The following is an 18364-nucleotide window of genomic DNA, read 5'->3' as shown; positions in this document are numbered from 1 at the left end:
TTTGTTTCTGGCTGGTACCTACGAAAAATGTGTGAAACATGGTTGGAACAACATGCAACAACCAGGAACAACATGCATATAATGACGTCTGCCTGAAGCACCACCAAGAGGTGGTTTCACATGCCAAACGTCATACTCCCACAGATGTGCCCTAGCGCCTTTGAGTGGATTTATTTTCACAGCGTCAAGGTGTGGATTTCCCAGTTCAGTTGCACAGAAGGGGCAGGTAGACATGAGCCAGGGCTAAACGGACGTATCAAGGGATTGCAAACAACTAGTGTGGCGTGTTTGAGCCACAAATGCACTCCCTTGGAAGAGCCTGCCACCTTGCAAGGCAAGCATTGCAAATTTGGTTTCTAAGCAGATAAGGTAACAAACATCCCAGGTTGCAGCAAGGAAAAGCAAGGTAATCAAAGCCTTTAGCAAATTCCTTCACACTTCCTCAAAGACCTTTTGGCTTGCTTTTACAACATGCCTTCCCAACATGGTTTTAACACTTAAAACAAAAAAACAACAACTGCCTATCCATCAGTCTATACAGATGGATGACCACCTGCCAGGGATTCTTCAGCTGCGATTCCTGTGTCATGGGGGTTGGACTAGATGACCCTTGGTGTCCCTTCGAACTCTACAATTCTATGTTTCTGTACATCAGTATGTTTATCCGGTACATGAGCCTACCTTATTGCAAGGCAAATTGGATCTTGGCCCTCCTCTTCTCTTTCCTAACATTTGTTTCCAAATTGGACGGGAAGCGCCAAATGATGTTGGGTCATCAGGTATTGTGAGATTGTAAGAGAGATTTCGTTTGCAGGCTTTCATTCCTTTTGCAGCTGTTCTTAATGGGTTCCAGAAGCAGTTGCCTGTGTGTGTGTGTGTGTGTACACACATGTGAAAAATCTGGGCAGAGCTGATTATCCGAGCGCTTTCTGGGCTCCTCCCAACCTTACTAGCAGCAATCAGGTTACCCAAAGGTCGCTGTGAAATGATAAAATCTCATAATGGAGGGATCATGTATGTGTGGTGCAGGCATGGCAAGGAATAGCATTCTATGCGTTGAGGAAAAGCTGTACGTTTCCCCATAAATTGGTTGATTATATCTTTCTGGCCGGTCAGAATCTCAGCACAAAGGGATCCGTGGGTGGAGAAGCACAGGAAATAACAGGCAGAGCAGCAGCAGAAGAAAATTGTGGTCCTGGGAATGGGGAGTGGGGGCCAAAGCCAGCCCGACGAAAGAGAGGGAGGGTCTAGCAGGGGCTTCATAGGAGCTGCTCCCCTGAAAGAGCTGCTTTCGATGTAGAAAGTAGAAGGAGGGAGACATTCATATGGAGTGTGGTGCAGTGAAATGGTTAGGGTGTTGGATTGGGACCTGGGACATGAAACTCACTGGGTGTGACCCTGGGCCAGTCACTGCCTCTCGGCCTAACCCACCTCCTGGGGTTGTTGTGGGGCTAAAATGGGGAGACGTACCGTATTTTTCACTCCATAAGATGCCCCTGACGATAAGACACACCTAGTTTTTAGAGGAGGAAAACGAGGAAAAAAATATTCTGAATGAAGCAGTGGGTGTATGATTTTTGTGGTTCATGCTGTGGCCACAGACATGATATGTGATTTGACGGTGAGTTTGGGGTAGCCCAATGCAAAAATCCTATGTGGATCCGTGCTTTGTAACCACGTTTTTGTGCCATTGTGGCCCCACGCAACAGTGGATGTGTGATTTATTTATTTTTTGGTGCAGGCTGTAGCCATGGACACGCTATGTGATCTGATGGTGAATTTGGGGTGACCCAATGCAAAAATCCTGAGGATCCATGTGGTTTTACCTCCCCCTCTCCCAGGCAGCCTCCTTTATCGCTAGCTTCCCTTATCTCCCTCCTGATCACTTGCCAATCAGCTGCTCAGCGGCTTCATTTCAACACCCCCTTCTGTCTTTCTGCGATCTGTTTTTCGCCCCAGGGCAATTCGTCTCCAGGGACCACGCATTCGCTCCATAAGACACACAGACATCTCCCCTTACTATTTAGGAGGAAAAAAGTGCATCTTATGGAGCGAAAAATAAAGTATGTACGCTGCCTAATAAATAAATAGAATAAAGTATGAAATCAATCCCCCTGGCACCCTTGGGTGCATGCTAGATTATATTTATTTATTTTATTGTTATCCTGCATTTCTATTCCACCGTTTCCTTCAGTGAGCTCAAGGTGGGGTTCACTGTCTTCCCCCACCCCATCTCATTTAATTCCCACAACAATCCTGCAAGGTCGCTTAGGCTGAGGGCTACATTGACTGGCCCAAGGGAACCCAGTGAGCTTCATGGCTTAATGGGGATTTAAACCCTGGTCTCTCACATCCTAGTCCAACACTCTGACCGCTACACCACACTGGCTGATCACTATACCTCACATTGAGGGCCAAGCTGGCACCGAGGGCAACCCCGAGAGAGCCAGCGTGGGGCAGTGGTTAGAATCCTGAGCTAGGGTCTGGAAGACCAGGGTTCAAATCCCCACGCGGCCGTGAAGCTCACAGGGTGACCTTGTGCCAGTCACTCACCTCGCTGGGTTGGTTTGGACCTAACCCACCTCACAGGGTTGTTGTGGGGATTAAAGGAGGAGGAAGAGTAGACCCATGTACGCCACCTTTAAGCCTTCTGCAGAAAAAGGCAGGATATGAATGCAATTAATAAACAAACACCCAGCAGATCCCTGCAGTCTGCGAGGGAGTTTCTCCTGCAAGTTGGAAAGATCTCAGATGCCTGCTCCATAGTAACTCAGAGGAGCAGGGCCTTTAGTGGGGCTGCCCCTATTCTGTCCCTGTCCAGATTCGACAAGCACCCACCACCCACACTTTCCAGAAACAGTTGAAGACATTTTTGCTTCCATAAGCTTTCCCAGCTGGATAAATGGGTCTTTCCCATGTCTGCCCACTTGTCTGGGTTTTAGTCCTGTTTTAAATGTGTTTGTTGTTTTCTGTGTTTCTGTTTCAAATTATCTGATATGTAAATCACCTTGATGTGGTGGTTTTAGAAGACAACTAATAAATTAACTGTCATCACCGTCACCATGGAAACCTAAGACCACTAGGGACAAACCATCATTTTTTAATTCCAAATGAGCTGAGCCATAGACCAGCTGTGCCCAACCGTGGATTTTGTAGGGGTTTTTCTTCCTCTCCCGTATAGACCACTGTGGCCGCCTTTGTTTCTCATGTCAGCTTGAAGAATAGCTTTTATTTATTTTTTTATAAGATATTTATTAAAGGTTTTAAACAATAAAATCACCAAACATATAAAATACCATCACCAAGATACAACAAACAAAGATAAAAAGAAAGAAACAAAAAGATAAACATAGAATAGAAAATATAGAACAAAATCAGCTGTCTGTAAATCATATTTCCATAACCTTTTGGACTTCCTCACATCTCCCTTTCCTGCGTTCCCAATTATAAAATCATAAGCAGCAATTTATCACCTTGTTCCAAATCTTATTTTGTAATTTTCAAATATTATGTCTCCAACTTTAAATGTTTTTATCAAATACTTAAATACTTAATTTATACATAATGTTACTCCAAATTTCATCTTTTTCTTAAACATCACTTATTCTTATCTTTCTTTCAATTAAGTTGCTGGTGCTATGTTGTTTCCTATCCTGCATCTTCTTAACATTCATACAGTTTATAATATTTTTGTAGATAATCCTTAAACTTTTTCCAGTCCTCTTCCACTGTCTCTTCTCCCAGGTCTCGGATTCTGCCAGTCATTTCTGCCAATTCCATGTAATCTATCAGTTGCGTCTGCCATTCTTCCAGCGTGGGCAAATCTTGGGTCTTCCAGTGTTTTGCGATGAGTATTCTTGCTGCTGTTGTTGCATACATAAAGAAAGTTCGGTCCTTCTTTAACACCCTCTGGCCAACAATGCCCAGAAGGAAGGCCTCTGGTTTCTTAGGAAAGGTATACTTAAATACCTTCTTCAACTCGTTATAAATCATTTCCCAGAAAACCTTAACCTTTGGGCAAGTCCACCAGAGGTGAAAGAATGTTCCTTCAGTTCCCCTGCATTTCCAACATTTATTGTCAGGCAAATGATATATTTTTGCAAGCTTGACTGGGGTCATGTACCACCTATAGATCATTTTCATAATATTTTCTTTCAAGGCATTACATGCCGTGAACCTCACCCCGGTGGTCCATAACCTTTCCCAGTCAGCAAACATGATATTGTACCCAATGTCCTGTACCCATTTTATCATGGCTGATTTAACCGTTTCATCTTGAGTGTTCCATTTTAACAGCAAGTTGTACATTTTTGAAAGTACCTTAGTCTTAGATTCTAACAGTTCTGTTTCTAGTTTCGATTTTTCCACCTGGAAACCTGTTTTTTTATCCAAGTTAAAAACCTCCCTGATCTGAGCATAATGTAACCAATCTCGCACTTTATCCTTTAATTTCTCAAAGCTCTGCAATCTCCAAGTGAAGAATAGCTTTTAAGGATGTTTTAAGCTTTGCTTCCCGTACCGTCTTCCTCTTATTCCTTTTGCCTCTCACCAAAGAAGTTTTGTGGGTTTTGGCTGTTGATACAAAACAGAACAGAAAACATCCCCGGTGGTTTGGAAGGTGATGGATCAATTAACTGTAATAATGAATAAATGCAACTCAGCCTTTGTTCTTGGAGACTGAATGGCAAGGAGGAGTTTGGAGGAGGGTTATTTCACGCCCCATAAGTGTCCTGTCGACCCCTCACAAAAGGAATCAGGCCTGCCAAAGGCTGCCCTCCTGAAACGCCCCCCACTCCCCACTGCAGAGGGGAGAGCAGGGAGACAGGTTTTATGAGGCCTTTGTCTTGCAATTTTCTTTGCGGCTTTCAAGAGGGAATTTTTGCAGATCAGGGCACGAGTTCAGGAAAAGGCCTCAATCGTGGGCTTGTCAGACCGCTTGGAAATTCTTGATTCGTTCTGAAAAGACTTTAAACAGTGAAGCACCGAAAGGGTTGTTTGTGTTCTTTATAAACTTCATAAAGTTTATATACCGCTGGATTGTAAGAAAAAGGAAAACGTCAAAGTGGTTTATGAAAAGATAAAACAGTAAAATCAAGAAAAAATTGGAATCCTACCTGTATTTTAAATTGTGTCCCCCCCCCCTTATGTTTTTATTGTAATTTTACTGGTGTTGGTCGCCCTGTGCCCGGCTCTGGCCGGGGAGGGCGGGGTATAAATAAAATTTATTATTGTTGTTGTTGTTATTAAAAGTCAAAATCCTAAAACAGATTAAAATCACCTTGAACTCCTTGGGGAGAAAGTTGGGGTAGAACTGCGTTAAATAAATAAATAGTGAGCCATGGTAGGACTCCATGCCATGGAGAGTCACTGCTGGCATGGCGTGAGGCCCACCAGACCGAATGCAGGATACCAACCTCAGACAGTCAAAAGAGCGAAAGAGTTTCACCAAGCCTCCAACATGGCCGGTGGGTTGCATTTTGGCTGGCGGGCCGCTGGTTGTTTAGACCCTGCAGCACTTATTTCCACAGCTCTGTTTACAGTTCTCCTGCTGCAAAACAATGTTTGGAAATAAGGTTTCCCCCCCCACCCCCTTCCCACCCCTGAGGTTTTCAGCTTGGATAAAGCTTAGTGATGCTCAGGCTATGTAAATAAAATTAAATGCTCGCTGCGTCTAATCGTCAACAGATTTCACGGGGCCGTGACTCACCCCAAGGATATACAGTCAGTACACAGAGACAAAGTGAAGATCGCGAAGGAAGGATGAGCCAAGCTGCCATTTTCTAAACTTCCGTATCTGTTCTAAACAAAAGCTCTGCATCCATTTTCATCTTATTTGACTATCTAGTTCAGCTTCAGAGACTTGGGGGAAATGGCGCGATGTCATTAAAACAGCAAAACATTAAATCAGACCAGCTTATCAGAATCATTGATATGCACTAGGGGTATTTATTTATTTATTGCATCTATATGTAACCTTTTCCTCCAAGGAGATGGAGATGACATACATGGTTCTCCCTAGGGCTTTTTTTCAGCCAGAACTCAGTTCTGGCCCCTCTCAGGTTGCCATTCTAAGGGAATAAGGGATGGAGGTGTTTATGGGGAGTTCCAGCACCCCTTTTTCTAGAAAAATAGCATTGGTTTGCCCCCACCTTGTGTAATCCCCACAACAACCCGGCAGGGTAGGCAAGGCAGTGTCTGGCCCCCAGCAGATTTGAACCCCAGTCTCTCCCAGGTCCTAGTAGTCCAACCCTCTAACCACTAGCATGGCCCCCAATATTCACTTTGTGTCTGTGCTTTAAAAAAAATATTCAAATCCTTTTGCTCTGTGTTCCCTCTGCCTCAGTCTGTGATTTGGGTTCTGAGCAAAATGAAGCTCACATTCACTCTTATGAGGAGTTTTTAAATGGCTGTATCCCCCCCACACCCATTTTGGCAGAAGTGAATGAAATTGGCAGGCACAGGATCCTCCTCAGAGTGGATTAAGCCTGACAAATTGCAGGTCCGGGGGCTTTTGTGGGAGAGGGTTTCCATTCCCCTCCTAATCCCTATTATGACAATATTCTCATTACAGACCAAGCAAAGCTCCAAAATCCCCACCATGTTCATTTTTAGATGGGTGGAAGCAGGGTTTTCTCTCTTATTCTTTATCATCTTAAAATAACCAAGAGAGGAGTGAATGGTGTATAACATTTTTTCATATATTTAAAATATTGGCATTCATGCCCTCTGCCTTTGTTTCCCAATGCTTGTTTGCCTTGGGAGTCGATGCTCAATCCCAGGAGCTTTCATGCCAAGCCCGCTTATGACATCTTAAGCGATGCCCAACTGCCGAGCGAACGAACAACTTTAGTCAATTCTGAAAACGTAGAATTTCGATGTTTAAAAAGCTGGTTTTTCTTCTCAAATTTCGGGTTATAAAATGGGAGATCTGGGCAATTTGCCTCCAAACTGAAAGCATGCTCTGAATTTTGAAATCTAAAATTCAAAGTCCTGATTAAGACCTATAAAACCGTATGCAGCTTAGGTCCAGGCTATCTGAAAGATTGTATTCCCTCATCCGGACCTGCCTGGGTTTTCAGATCTTCAGGGGAGACCCTTCTTTTGGTCCTGCCACCCACCCTCTCAGGCACACTTGGTAGGGACAGGGCCTTCTCGGTGGCTGCTCCCAGACTCTGGAACTCCCTCCCTGGAGAAGCCAGACTGGCTCCCTGCTGGCTCTCCTTCTGCCGGAAGGGGAAGCCCTTCCTGTTCCAGCAGGCATTGGGAAACTGACTGATTTTGAGGAAAGAGCTGGCACTGGAATGTTTTTATTGTTATCTGTGTTTTTAATGGATCGTGTCAATATTATTCAATTTCTATCAGTGTTTAATTACATTTTAATGATTGCCCTTTCTATGTTTTTAGCTTTTTCTGTTTTATCTGTGTGAGCCACCTTGAGGCCCAGACTGGGGGAAAGTCAGCATATAAATAAATATGATAATTTTGAAATCTAAAATTCAACATTTGAATCTAGAAGCCTTTATGCTTACATACAAAAGTATGGATATTGTGTTCCAGATTAGTGGTCTCTCCCCCCCCCCTTTCAGTTTTGCACTCTTTTATCACTAGTCTAATTTCCAGAAATGCTTCCTTATTCTCTCTCTCCCTCCCTCTTTCTCTCTCTTATCTCTGGCAGTTCCTGCTTACCTCTAGACACTACCTCTGCTCTCCTCTTCCAAGCTTCACTTTTATTCCTGAGGTGTCAGTTGCTTAGAAGAATCTGCTTCTCTTCGGTTCCTGAATCCCTGGTATTTGTATGAGCCCCATAACCCCTTTTCAACAATCTGTGCAGATTTTTAAAGAGCCCATGGTTCCGTCTCCATCTCTTTTGCAGGCAGGTGTGAAAGCAGTGTGCTAGAAATGGACAATTCCCCCATGCTGAAATATCTCTGATTTTTTAACACAGAATTTATTTGAGCTTCTCCCCCACCCTGCCAAAAATCAAGGGGGCCTAGATATCTTTCCCCAGCCAAAATAGGGACCCCACTCTGGTCTTCGCCATCCCACACCTTCCGCCTTTCCCCAGGCATACTTACGCATCCGTCAATTTGGGCTTCTCCAGTTTCTAATGTTTCCAGTCTTACATTAAGTTTACCGCATATCAGCAAAAGTTTGCCATTTAAAAAAAAATCCTCATGAAAAATTGTTAGCATTTTGATGCAAATTGCTTCCAATATGCACATTTTTGCATGTGGTTTTCCTTATTATAAGGGACGCGGGTGGCCCTGTGGTCTAAACCACAGAGCCTAGGAATTGCCGATCAGAAGGTTGGCGGTTCGAATCCCTGCGATGGGGTGAGCTCCCATTGTTCGGTCGCTACTCCTGCCCACCTAGCAGTTTGAAAGCACGTCAAAGTGCAAGTAGATAAATAGGTACCGCTCCAGCGGGAAGGTAAACGGCGTTTCCATGCGCTGCTCTGGTTCGCCAGAAGCAGCTTAGTCCTGCTGGTCGCATGACCCGGAAGCTGTCTGCGGACAAACGCCAGCTCCCTCGGCCTATAGAGCAAGATGAGCGTGGAACACCAGAGTCATTCGTGAGTGGACCTAACGGTCAGGGGTACCTTTACCTTTACCTTTCCTTATTATACTACACATGTGTGAATAATAGGCACATATCATAGCTGTCAACTTTCCCCCTTTTTTAAGGGAAAATCCTATTTGGAATAAGGGAATTTCCCTTTTTAAAAAAAGGGAAATGTTGACAACTATGCCACTTATATGCATCCACAGGCAAAATTTCCCCTAATATACACATTTGGGGGTTTGAGAGTTGCAGTGCTGGTGTCGGAGAAGTTAAAAAAGAAGAAGTACGTTTTAGTTTGGTATTGTTATACTATGACCCTTGCTCCAACAGGAGGCAGTGATGGGCGGCAGCCTGAATGGCTTTAAAAGAGGATTGGACAAGTTCACGGAAGAGAGGGCTATCAATGGCTGCCAGCCACAATGGCTAGGCTCTTGCCTCCACATCTGGAGACAGCAATGGCTCTGAATAGCAGTTGTTAGAAACCACACGAGGGGAGAGTGCGCTTGTGCTTCCCATAGGTATCATTTTGGCCACTGTGCGAACAGGAGGCTGGACCGATGGGCCACTGGTCTGATCTATCAGGCTCTTCTTGAAACGTTGACCATTTATATTTTAAAAAAAAATTCTAGGGGTGCTGTTTCCTTAGCCCCAGTATCATTTTATTGTGCTACGAGAGCAGCGTTCCTCAGCTGGGTGCTCTCCAGATGTTCTGGAATACATGGGATTTGTAGTCCAAGCATCTGGAGGGCACCAGGTCGGGGAAAGCTATACAAGGGCAACACACACCAAATTACCTGTATCTGAAGGTTACTGTGATTTTATTTATTTCTTTTTTTTCTCCTATGCCTGCTAGATTTTGAAGAAATCATGCATTGAAATCTTGGCTGCGGAACCTTCTAGTATATGTGCAGGAGGTGAGTTTAAAGCCGGTTCTTCCAGCATTCATTGCTACATATAACTGGGTTTCTTCCTCGTCGTTCCCTGAGGGAAGGCAGATGCCGGAGTCGGCCATCTTTTGGCTCTCCTTGGGAAATTTTCCAGACAGAGCTTGGCTGGGAATGCTAGAAAATTCCATTTGTTTTATGTCTGCTTCTATGGAGTGATTTTGATGGGATTTGTATTAGGAATGTATTTCAATCTTTTCGTTTAGGCCAGAAGGGCTGTGAAATCTCAGTTATTGTCTGCAAGGTTTAAGAATAGCTGTTTGTCAGCTGTCTTTCTCATGCAAGAGTCTTAGCCCGTGTTTGGCAAGATAAAGGGCTTTGTGGTGTATTGCAGAGATCTCCTGGACATGAGGAAAAGATGGTTTAGACGCGCAACTTGGTAAAGCCTAGGAGGTGAAGCGTTTCATCAGGGATGCGATCTCGCCACAGAAGACTGATTTGTAGCAGGAGATTTTCTGTGTGAATATTGACAGGGGAAATCGCCTTGTTGTGACTTTTCCCTTTTGAGAACGTAGGCAAGTGAAGAGCCCCAAGGACGCCGCTCCTTTAAAATCCTTGTCAGTTTGGGTGTTTATTTGTGTAATTACCTTTTTTGTGAGATCTGCCTGAAAGGTGCTATGCAGTACAATTGCAACTTGCGCAAAGGTTACGTTCTGGTGATGGCTCAAAAGTAAATATAGCCAAACAAATCTCATTGGAACTGGCCCTGCACAATTATTCTTGCCTTCTGGAGCTGGCGTGCCGAATGGGCCTTGCCTTGCTTACCAGGCTCCGAGATCCTTCTGAACTGGCACTGATATGCTCTCGTGAGAACTTGTGGCGCAGTCCGAGTTCCCAGAGCTCATCGGAGAGCATCGCAGAGCCTGGGAGAGTTTCAAAGCTGAGAAAACCCAGCACAAAAGGAGCTTTGCTGCTCTACACACACACACACACACACAATTCTTTATTGAAGGATAAAAAGTACTTTTTAACCTTATGTACTTTTAAACTTTTTGTGCAGTTGGCTTTCATCCACGCTAGTTGAAATCGTTCAAGTTGATTACGCATAATATGTGGTTGTACTGTAAATACTTCAAATAAATAAGCAAATCATTCTTCTGCCCAAGGGGCTGCTCCCCAGCAAGGGAGTTCCTCCACAGCCAGGGTGTGCCACTGCAGAGAAGGCCCTGCTCCAGGTCTCTACACAGTGAGCTACAACCAGAGCCAGAGCCACTGTTAGTGTCCATCAGCTGATCGCTGCTGGGAGCATCAGGAACTTCCTTGTTCAGCCAAGGGCACTGGAGGTAGTGGCTTGGATTCAAGGTGCTTCCGCCAGTGCTTTGAGGGGATTGGCTGGCCCTGATCACCTGGTGCATGCTCCATGACTAAAAGGGTCCTGCCTTGAGGCCTTTCAGCTTTCCTCCTCCCCTGCCCCAAGCAGCTCCCACCGCCCTTCTGAGAAACTTCTACAGACAGACATAGCCAACGGCAAGGATTTTCCTCCCTTCTCCCGGCTGGTGCTTACCTCCCACCTTTCTGCTGCGTTGCCTCTTCCCCTGATGAGCTCACCAGCCTGCAGGGATGGATTGGCCTGGCCTGGTGTGCAGCTGATCCTTTTGGGATGAAAGAAATTGTGGCTTGGAGCACAGCCCAGATTCCTGAGTTGACTTGTGTGCTTTGCACCGCTACAGTGCAGGAGCCCCCCTCGAGGCGTGCGCTGGGAGAGGCAGTGAGTGGGCGGCATCCACGCTAAGAGCCAGCGAAACAGTTGATTCAGCAGAAACCAGGGTCACTTTTCCTGCAAAGGAGTTTGAAGCGATAACAGCTCGCTCTCCCCATCGCCTGTTTGTTCTAGTTTACGAGCACTCTTGCACACACTAACGGCCACAACTGCAAAGTGGAATCTGGTTAGAAAACTTTCCTTGCATGTGTCTTAGGCTTTTTCCTTTTAATATAGGTAAAGGTAAAGGGACCCCTGACCATTAGGTCCAGTCATAACCGACTCTGGGATTGCGGAGCTCATCTCGCTTTAATGGCCAAGGGAGCCAGCGTACAGCTTCCGGGTCATGTGGCCAGCAGGACTAAGCCGCTTCTGGCAAACTAGAGCAGCACACGGAAACACCATTTACCTTCCCACCGGAGCGGTACCTATTTATCTGCTTGCACTTTGATGTGCTTTCAAACTGCTAGGTTGGCAGGAACAGGGACCGAGCAACGGGAGCTCACCCTGTCGCGGGGATTTGAACCACTGACCTTCTGATCGGCAAGTCCTAGGCTCTGTGGTTTAACCCACAGCGCCACCCGCGTCCCTCCTTTTAGTATAACTTACCCTTAAAAAAAGACCAGAGATTTTTCTACTAGGTATATTACCAACAGAAATTTAAAAAAATATAAGACCATTGTTCATGAATGCAATTACGGCAGCTAGAATACTGTGGCGAGAAACTGGAAAAGCAAAACAACACCAACGATACCAGAGTGGCAGACACTTATGATAGAGTACTTGCAACCAGCAGAACTGATAGGAAGAGTTAGAGGAGCTTTAAATCAGAAAGTATATGGAGAATGGAGAATATTTAAGGAATATTTTAGACTATACTGTACAAATAATACTATACTAGCAGAACTTGAATGATACCTGTAAGTAAAAAAATGTAATAAATTTTTATTTGGATTATATGAAAATAATATGATATAACATAAAGCTGTGCGAGAAAACAATGACAGCATAAATAGTATAAGGAGAACGATTGGAAGTTTTATATCCATAATTTTTATTTAATTGTTATTTGAAAAGTTTCTTTTTGTACACAGTTTTGTCTTTTTTTTCCCATCTTGACTTTTTTCTTCTTTGCTTCTGCTGTAAACCATCTTTTATGTTTATGTCTGTGTTTTAAACCAATAAAGATTATTAAATAATAATAATAAATATAAGACAGGGGAGGGGAACCCGGCACCTTACAGGTGTGGTTGGACCCCAGCTCCCATCCACTGGCCTGGGCAGTGCTATGGGGCGATGGCAATTATAGCTTAGCAACACCTGGTACCAGTGGCACAGTGGGTCATTGTGTCTGGCTGTTAACCAGAAGGTTAGTGGTTTGAGCCCACCCAGGGACAGCTGTGGACAGGATTCCTGCATTGGAGGGGGTTGGACCGGATGACCCTTGGGGTCCCTTCCAACTCTGCAATTCTATAATTCTTTGACAGTTTGGCACCTGGTCCTAGAAGGCTGTGTAGTATTCCTGTTGTAGTTGCCGCTGGTCCTGTCCTGTGTGGGATTTGCCCAACTGTCTGTCCTTTGCAGACTCTCCCCAAGAATCCTTTACAGGGTCAGTTTCTTTTGGAAGGAGGACGGTGGTTGCTTTTTCTTTTTCTCCTTAGTAATACATCAGATGTTCAGCCTGGGGGAGCATGGAGGCACCCAGAGAGCTAGAAGGGTTTCAGAATGATATTGACAAGCCCCCAAGCATCTGGTCGGCCACTGTGGGAACAGGATACTGGACTTAGATGAGCCATTGGCCTAATCCCTGTGAGGCAAAAGATGAGGGAAATGATCAAGATGTAACTCCTGTTTATTTATTTATTTTAGGTGAGGGGGGAATCTAAGCATTTTTAGTTCTACAGTCATACCTCTTGTTACGTTCAGTTCAGGTTACGTCTTTTCAGGTTGTGTCCCGCGGTGACCCGGAAGTAACGGAACAGGTTACTTCCAGGTTTTGCCGCTCGCGCATGCACAGACACTCAGAATGACGTCATGCCCATGCGCAGAAGCGGCAAATCGCAACCCGCGCACTCGCAGACACGGGTTGCGTTCTGCTCATGTTGAGAACGGGGCTCCGGAGTGGATCCCGTTCGCAACCAGAGCTACCACTGTATAAAGTTGATTTGAATCTTCTTTGACTTGAGTTGTGATGGAAAGTATATTTTGTATTGCTGTATTTTACATTTAAAAGTAAAAAAAAAATGTTTCAAAAAAGAGAGAAAATGTGGTGCCTTTATTAGATGTGGGGAGGAGAACCAGTAATTCCCTGTCTTTCCAGAGTCATTCCAAGTGGTCGTGACGGGGAACGGCTTTCGCCACGCTCGCAATGTCGACCGCGTCCTCTGCAGCTTCAGGATCAACGAGACGGTCACGCTCAGTGAGTAGTTCGCTCTTCTCTCTGTCTGAATGCTCAGTTGGCTAATGGTGCCGGGCTTGGCTCGCTGTCCACTTCCGTGATGTTTGCCCCTTCGCTTTGGGAAACCCTTGCGGAAAGCAGGAGAGCTCCTGTGTTGAGAGCCAGTGTGGTGTAGTGGTTAAGAGCAGTGGACTCTGGTGAACCGGGTTCGCCTCCCCGCTCCTCCACATGCAGCTGCTGGGTGACCTTGGGCTAGTCACACTTCTCTGAAGTCTCTCAGCCCCACTCACCTCACAGTGTTTGTTGTAGGGGAGGAAGGGAAAGGAGATTGTTAGCCGCTTTGAGACTCCTTAGGGTAGTGATAAAGCGGGATATCAAATCCAAACTCCTCTTCTTCTTCTCCTGGTCAAGGAGCATAGCAGATGATGTCCGTCTCCAGGAGAGGCAGGGGTGGTGTTAGGTTGCAGCAGTATCTCCCCAAAGTAAGCGGTGACACCCCTGGAGTGCTGTGGGATTCCCTAGGAGGCAAGGGGGCAGCAGCGGGGTGTTTGAGGTGTACAGTGGTGCCCTGCAAGACGAATGCCTCGCAAGACGAAAAACTCGCTAGACGAAAGGGTTTTGCGGTTTTTGAGCTGCTTCGCAAGACGAATTTCCCTATGGGCTTGCTTCGCAAGACGAAAACGTCTTGCAAGTTTGTTTCCTTTTTCTTAACACCGTTAATACAGTTGCGACTTGACTTCGAGGAGCAACTCATAGAACGCGTCGTGGTAGCCTGTTTTTGAGGTTTTTGGTGATTTTTGAAGCTTTTCCAAAACTTTTCCGACACCGTGCTTCGCAAGACGAAAAATTCGCTAGACGAAAAAACTCGTGGAACGAATTAATTTCGTCTTGCGAGGCACCACTGTAAATGAGTCTCATGTATCTGGCCCCCTGAGACAGAGAAGTAGATGCTACCCTGCTTTCCATCTCCTCACATGACAAGGTGCAATAAAGATCCAATGCTAATCAAGTTACTTTGGCATCTGAGGCAGGAAACCCCACAAGCACCTCTCCTTTTCCATGGCAACAATAAATTAAATAGCTAACAGTCTGAAGCCCCTCCACAGCACTCAAAATCAGCCTCCTGACTTGGCCTGCTTCACTTGCTGCCTTCTAGGGAAAAGGCTCTGAGCTGTCGTTAGGCTGGGGTTTTATACTGGATTCATTCGTGTCATGTTTTATCATGTGAGTTGCTTTGAGTTTGCTTGAGTGGGAAGGCAAGGAGGACATAAGTGACTGAAACAGACAATAATAAGCGGCATTTTGTGTTAAAGTAAGCTCTCCTGGCGTGCTCTGGTCCATGGGGTCACGAAGAGTCGGACACGACTAAACGACTAAACAACAACAACAAGCTCTCATGGTAACCAGCGACTGATCTTACGCATTTCAATAAAAATTCAGATTCACCATATTATGTAGAAGCTTTTTCTGACAAGCAAACGAGAAACTTCTGGTTTTGGGGTCAGACTCAGAACAGCCAGTTCAGAAGATCACGTGCCTTGAATATAAAATATAATATTATGAAGATACAACAAAAGGAATCTAGCTCTAAATCAGTGGTTCCCGAATTGCGCAGTATTGTCCCCTGGGAGGCAGTAGGATTTCCTGGGGGGGGGGGGTTCTAAGAAGCAAGTGGGGGCAGGAGGGGAAACTGGAGGTGTAAAGGACTATTAGAGACTTTGAAAAGCTGGTACCACTGGATCAAGTTCACCAGTTCTGTTGAATTAATTAAACTTAATAGTATTCAGTGCATTTTGAATAGATATGCAATTAATTGTTAGTGTTTTGAATTTTGGGAGGTTATTATCTTCTTTAGTGGGTCATGCAGACTGCTATTCTGAATAATGCTTTTTATAGGGTAGGGGGCAATGGGGGTGAATTTATGGAACCGGGGGTAGGGCAAAAAAAAGTTTGGGAACCGTTGAGCTAAATCTAGAGCCACATATTTTTACAGTAGGGAAAGGCAGCATAACCTTCTTAGATTTTTTCCAGAAAAATGTCCGCGTCTCCTTTGTGAAGATGTTGGATGGAGTCCTTTCCCTAGTGTAAATTAGTACAGTTTGACACAGAGCTGCCTTCAAGTCTTAAACTTGGAACTCCCTCTCCATTCCTGCATTCTTGAGGCGGTGATGTGACTCTTGGCTGCTGCCGGCTTTAAAAGCTGAGCTGAATCAATTAGGACCTGATGGGAGCCGTATGTAGGTCACATCATGCTGCTCTTGAGTCTTCTTTTGGTGCAGCTTCTCGTGGTGCCAGAGGCAGATAAGGCAAAACCAGCAAGCCATTCCTGCTTCAGTTAGACCAGTGGGGGAGCAATGGGGAGGTTTTCTAAAAGCCACAGCATTCATCCATGAATCCAGAGCAAAGGAAGTCATTGTACCACTCAATTCTGCCTTGGTCAGACCCTGCCTGGAGTCCTCTACCCAGTTCAAGAAGGAGATTGACCACCTGGAAGATGCTCAGAGGAGGGGTGACCAAGATGAAACAGGGTCTTTCTGAGGAAAGGTTGAGGGAGTTGGGTGCAGAAGAGAAGATTGGAGGTCACATGATAGCGTTCTTCAAATACCTGAAGGGCTGTCCCATGGAAGATGGAGCAAGGTTGTTTTCTGCCGCGCCAGAAGGGACGACCCCAACCAGTGGAGTCAAAAGACAAGAAAACAGATTCCGACTCAACACGAGGAAGAACATTCTGGTGGTATGAGCTGTTCAGCAGCCGACTATGTCGGAAGGTAGTGGACTCTCCTTCACAGGAGGTTTTTAAAGACGGATTGAGTGGCTGCCTGTCAGGGATTCTTGAGCTGTGATTCCTTCACTGCAGGCGTTAGACTAGATGATGCTTGGTGTCCCTTCTGACTCCCAACTACAGTGGTGCCCCGCAAGACGAATGCCTCGCAAGATGGAAAACCCGCTAGACGAAAGAGTTTTCCGTTTTGGAGGTGCTTCGCAAAACGAATTTCCTATGGGCTTGCTTCGCAAGACGACAATGTCTTGCGAGTTCCTGCGGTTTTTTTCCCCCTTTCCCCCCCTTTTTCTAAGCCGCTAAGCCGCTTATCAGCTGATCTGATCAGCAGATAAGCCGCTAATAGTGCTAATAGCGCTAATCCGCTAATCCGTCAATGGGCTTGCTTCGCAAGACGTAAAAACCGCTAGACGAAGAGAATCGCAGAACGGATTCTTTTCGTCTTGCGAGGCACCACTGTATGTGATTCTATGAAGTTATTGGTAAGGGAGAGAGCCCGCTTTGTAACATTTACAATTCCAGGTGTGTGTGTGTGTGAGAGAGAGAGAGAGAGAAAGGGGTGGGGGGTGGCTGGAAAAAAGTAGATCCACCTTCTTTCTTCCACATGGAATTTTATCCCAAGTTGAAGACGAAGCATCTGCTGTCAATTTAAAAAGCTTAAGCACGACAGAACGGTCCATTAGGGAGAATGATATATATATATTTTTTTGCCCCAGCCTTTTTCACTGTCTACACTAACAGCTGACCCTGTGACATAACTGCCTATATTATTCATTCGTCTCCATCTCCTTGTCCCTCCACCCACTCACAACCCAAGGCTCTCGTAAGTTGCTTTGGCTCTCCGAATGCTTCGATGCAGAGCAGGGAAATAATAGCACGATTCCGGCCTGGTTTTCATTACAGCATTAAGAAAACACTTCTTTCCCATTCGCTGGGCTCCTGAGCAGGCGATTTTTCTGGCTTGGAGAATCCAGCACTGTCTCTCTGACTGCATTCTGACTTCCCCACAAAATAAACTTCAGGGTGTTTTGGTTTTTTTTGAAAGGGGCTCTTTTGTTGGAGGAAATATTCCATGCTGCCACCATAGTGAGAGTTGGAAAAACGTCTGCGCCAGAATAAGCAAACATTTCTGGATGGTGTGAATATTTCCGAGGGTTGCATGACTGAAGATCCACTGGCAAGGAAGCAGATGATATGTAAAGATTCAAAGTGCACAATCCCTAAATTGACTACAGTGTGACACATAAAACCAGCCACACTTAGGGTTCTCTCCAATAATAAATAAAAATAACCCAAGGGTGCAAGTAATTTGATTTGTTTTCAAGTGGTTCACATGGACAATTGTTATTTATTATTGGTTTATATGCCACTTATGTGCCTAATTGGCTTTTAAGTTTGTTTTAACTATAAAAACGACATAAAATTAAAACACACAATGACAAAACCGTTAGGTCAGTTCCCTAACCAAGGATTCTTGAGTGAAATTAGTAGTCATGGAATAGAGAGGTTCTTTTACGGATCAGTAACTGGTTCAGAAGCAGGAAGCAGAGAGTGGAAGTTAATGGATGGTTCCTGTGTAGAAAGTGGAGTGCAGTTGTTTGGAACTGCAGGTGGGCACAGTGGTGTTGAACTCAAGTCCAGCTTACAGGCTTCCCATGAGCATTCGTGGAGTCTGTCTGTGGCTACTAGGCATGATCTGCCTCCATCGCTGGAAGCAGTAATGGTCCCAGATACTGGTTGTTGAAAGCCACAGGAGGAGACAGTGCTTTTGTTATCAAATCCTCCTTGCAAGTTTCCCACAAGCATCTGTTTGGTGTTAGTAGCAAGGATAAAATATAGGTAGAAAAGGAGAATTCCCTCAATGTCAAGATCCAGATTTGGGGCAATTACTCTTCGGTGAGGCTCATCGCTGTCTAATTACTTTTTCAAATTTGGTATCCCAGTTTCAAATGCATCATGGTTTTGTTTCGCAAGAAGTCTTT

At 45.1% G+C, this 18364-nt stretch overlaps 1 protein-coding gene across 1 annotated transcript in view; it reads left to right on the top strand.

Moving 5' to 3' along the window:
* The window catches only part of ANTXR1 (ANTXR cell adhesion molecule 1), a 136109-nt gene that overhangs the window by 36531 nt on the left and 81214 nt on the right, over positions 1-18364 (top strand). Inside the window, exons 9-10 of the mRNA XM_083514239.1 lie at positions 9416-9476; positions 13526-13624. Coding sequence (XP_083370365.1) covers positions 9416-9476; positions 13526-13624 — 160 coding nt within the window. The remainder of the gene's footprint in view (positions 1-9415; positions 9477-13525; positions 13625-18364) is intronic.

The sequence above is a fragment of the Podarcis liolepis genome (assembly GCF_965112155.1).
Source record: "Podarcis liolepis genome assembly, chromosome: 7".
Lineage (NCBI taxonomy): Eukaryota > Metazoa > Chordata > Lepidosauria > Squamata > Lacertidae > Podarcis > Podarcis liolepis.
This window is presented reverse-complemented; position numbering and strand designations above follow the sequence as displayed.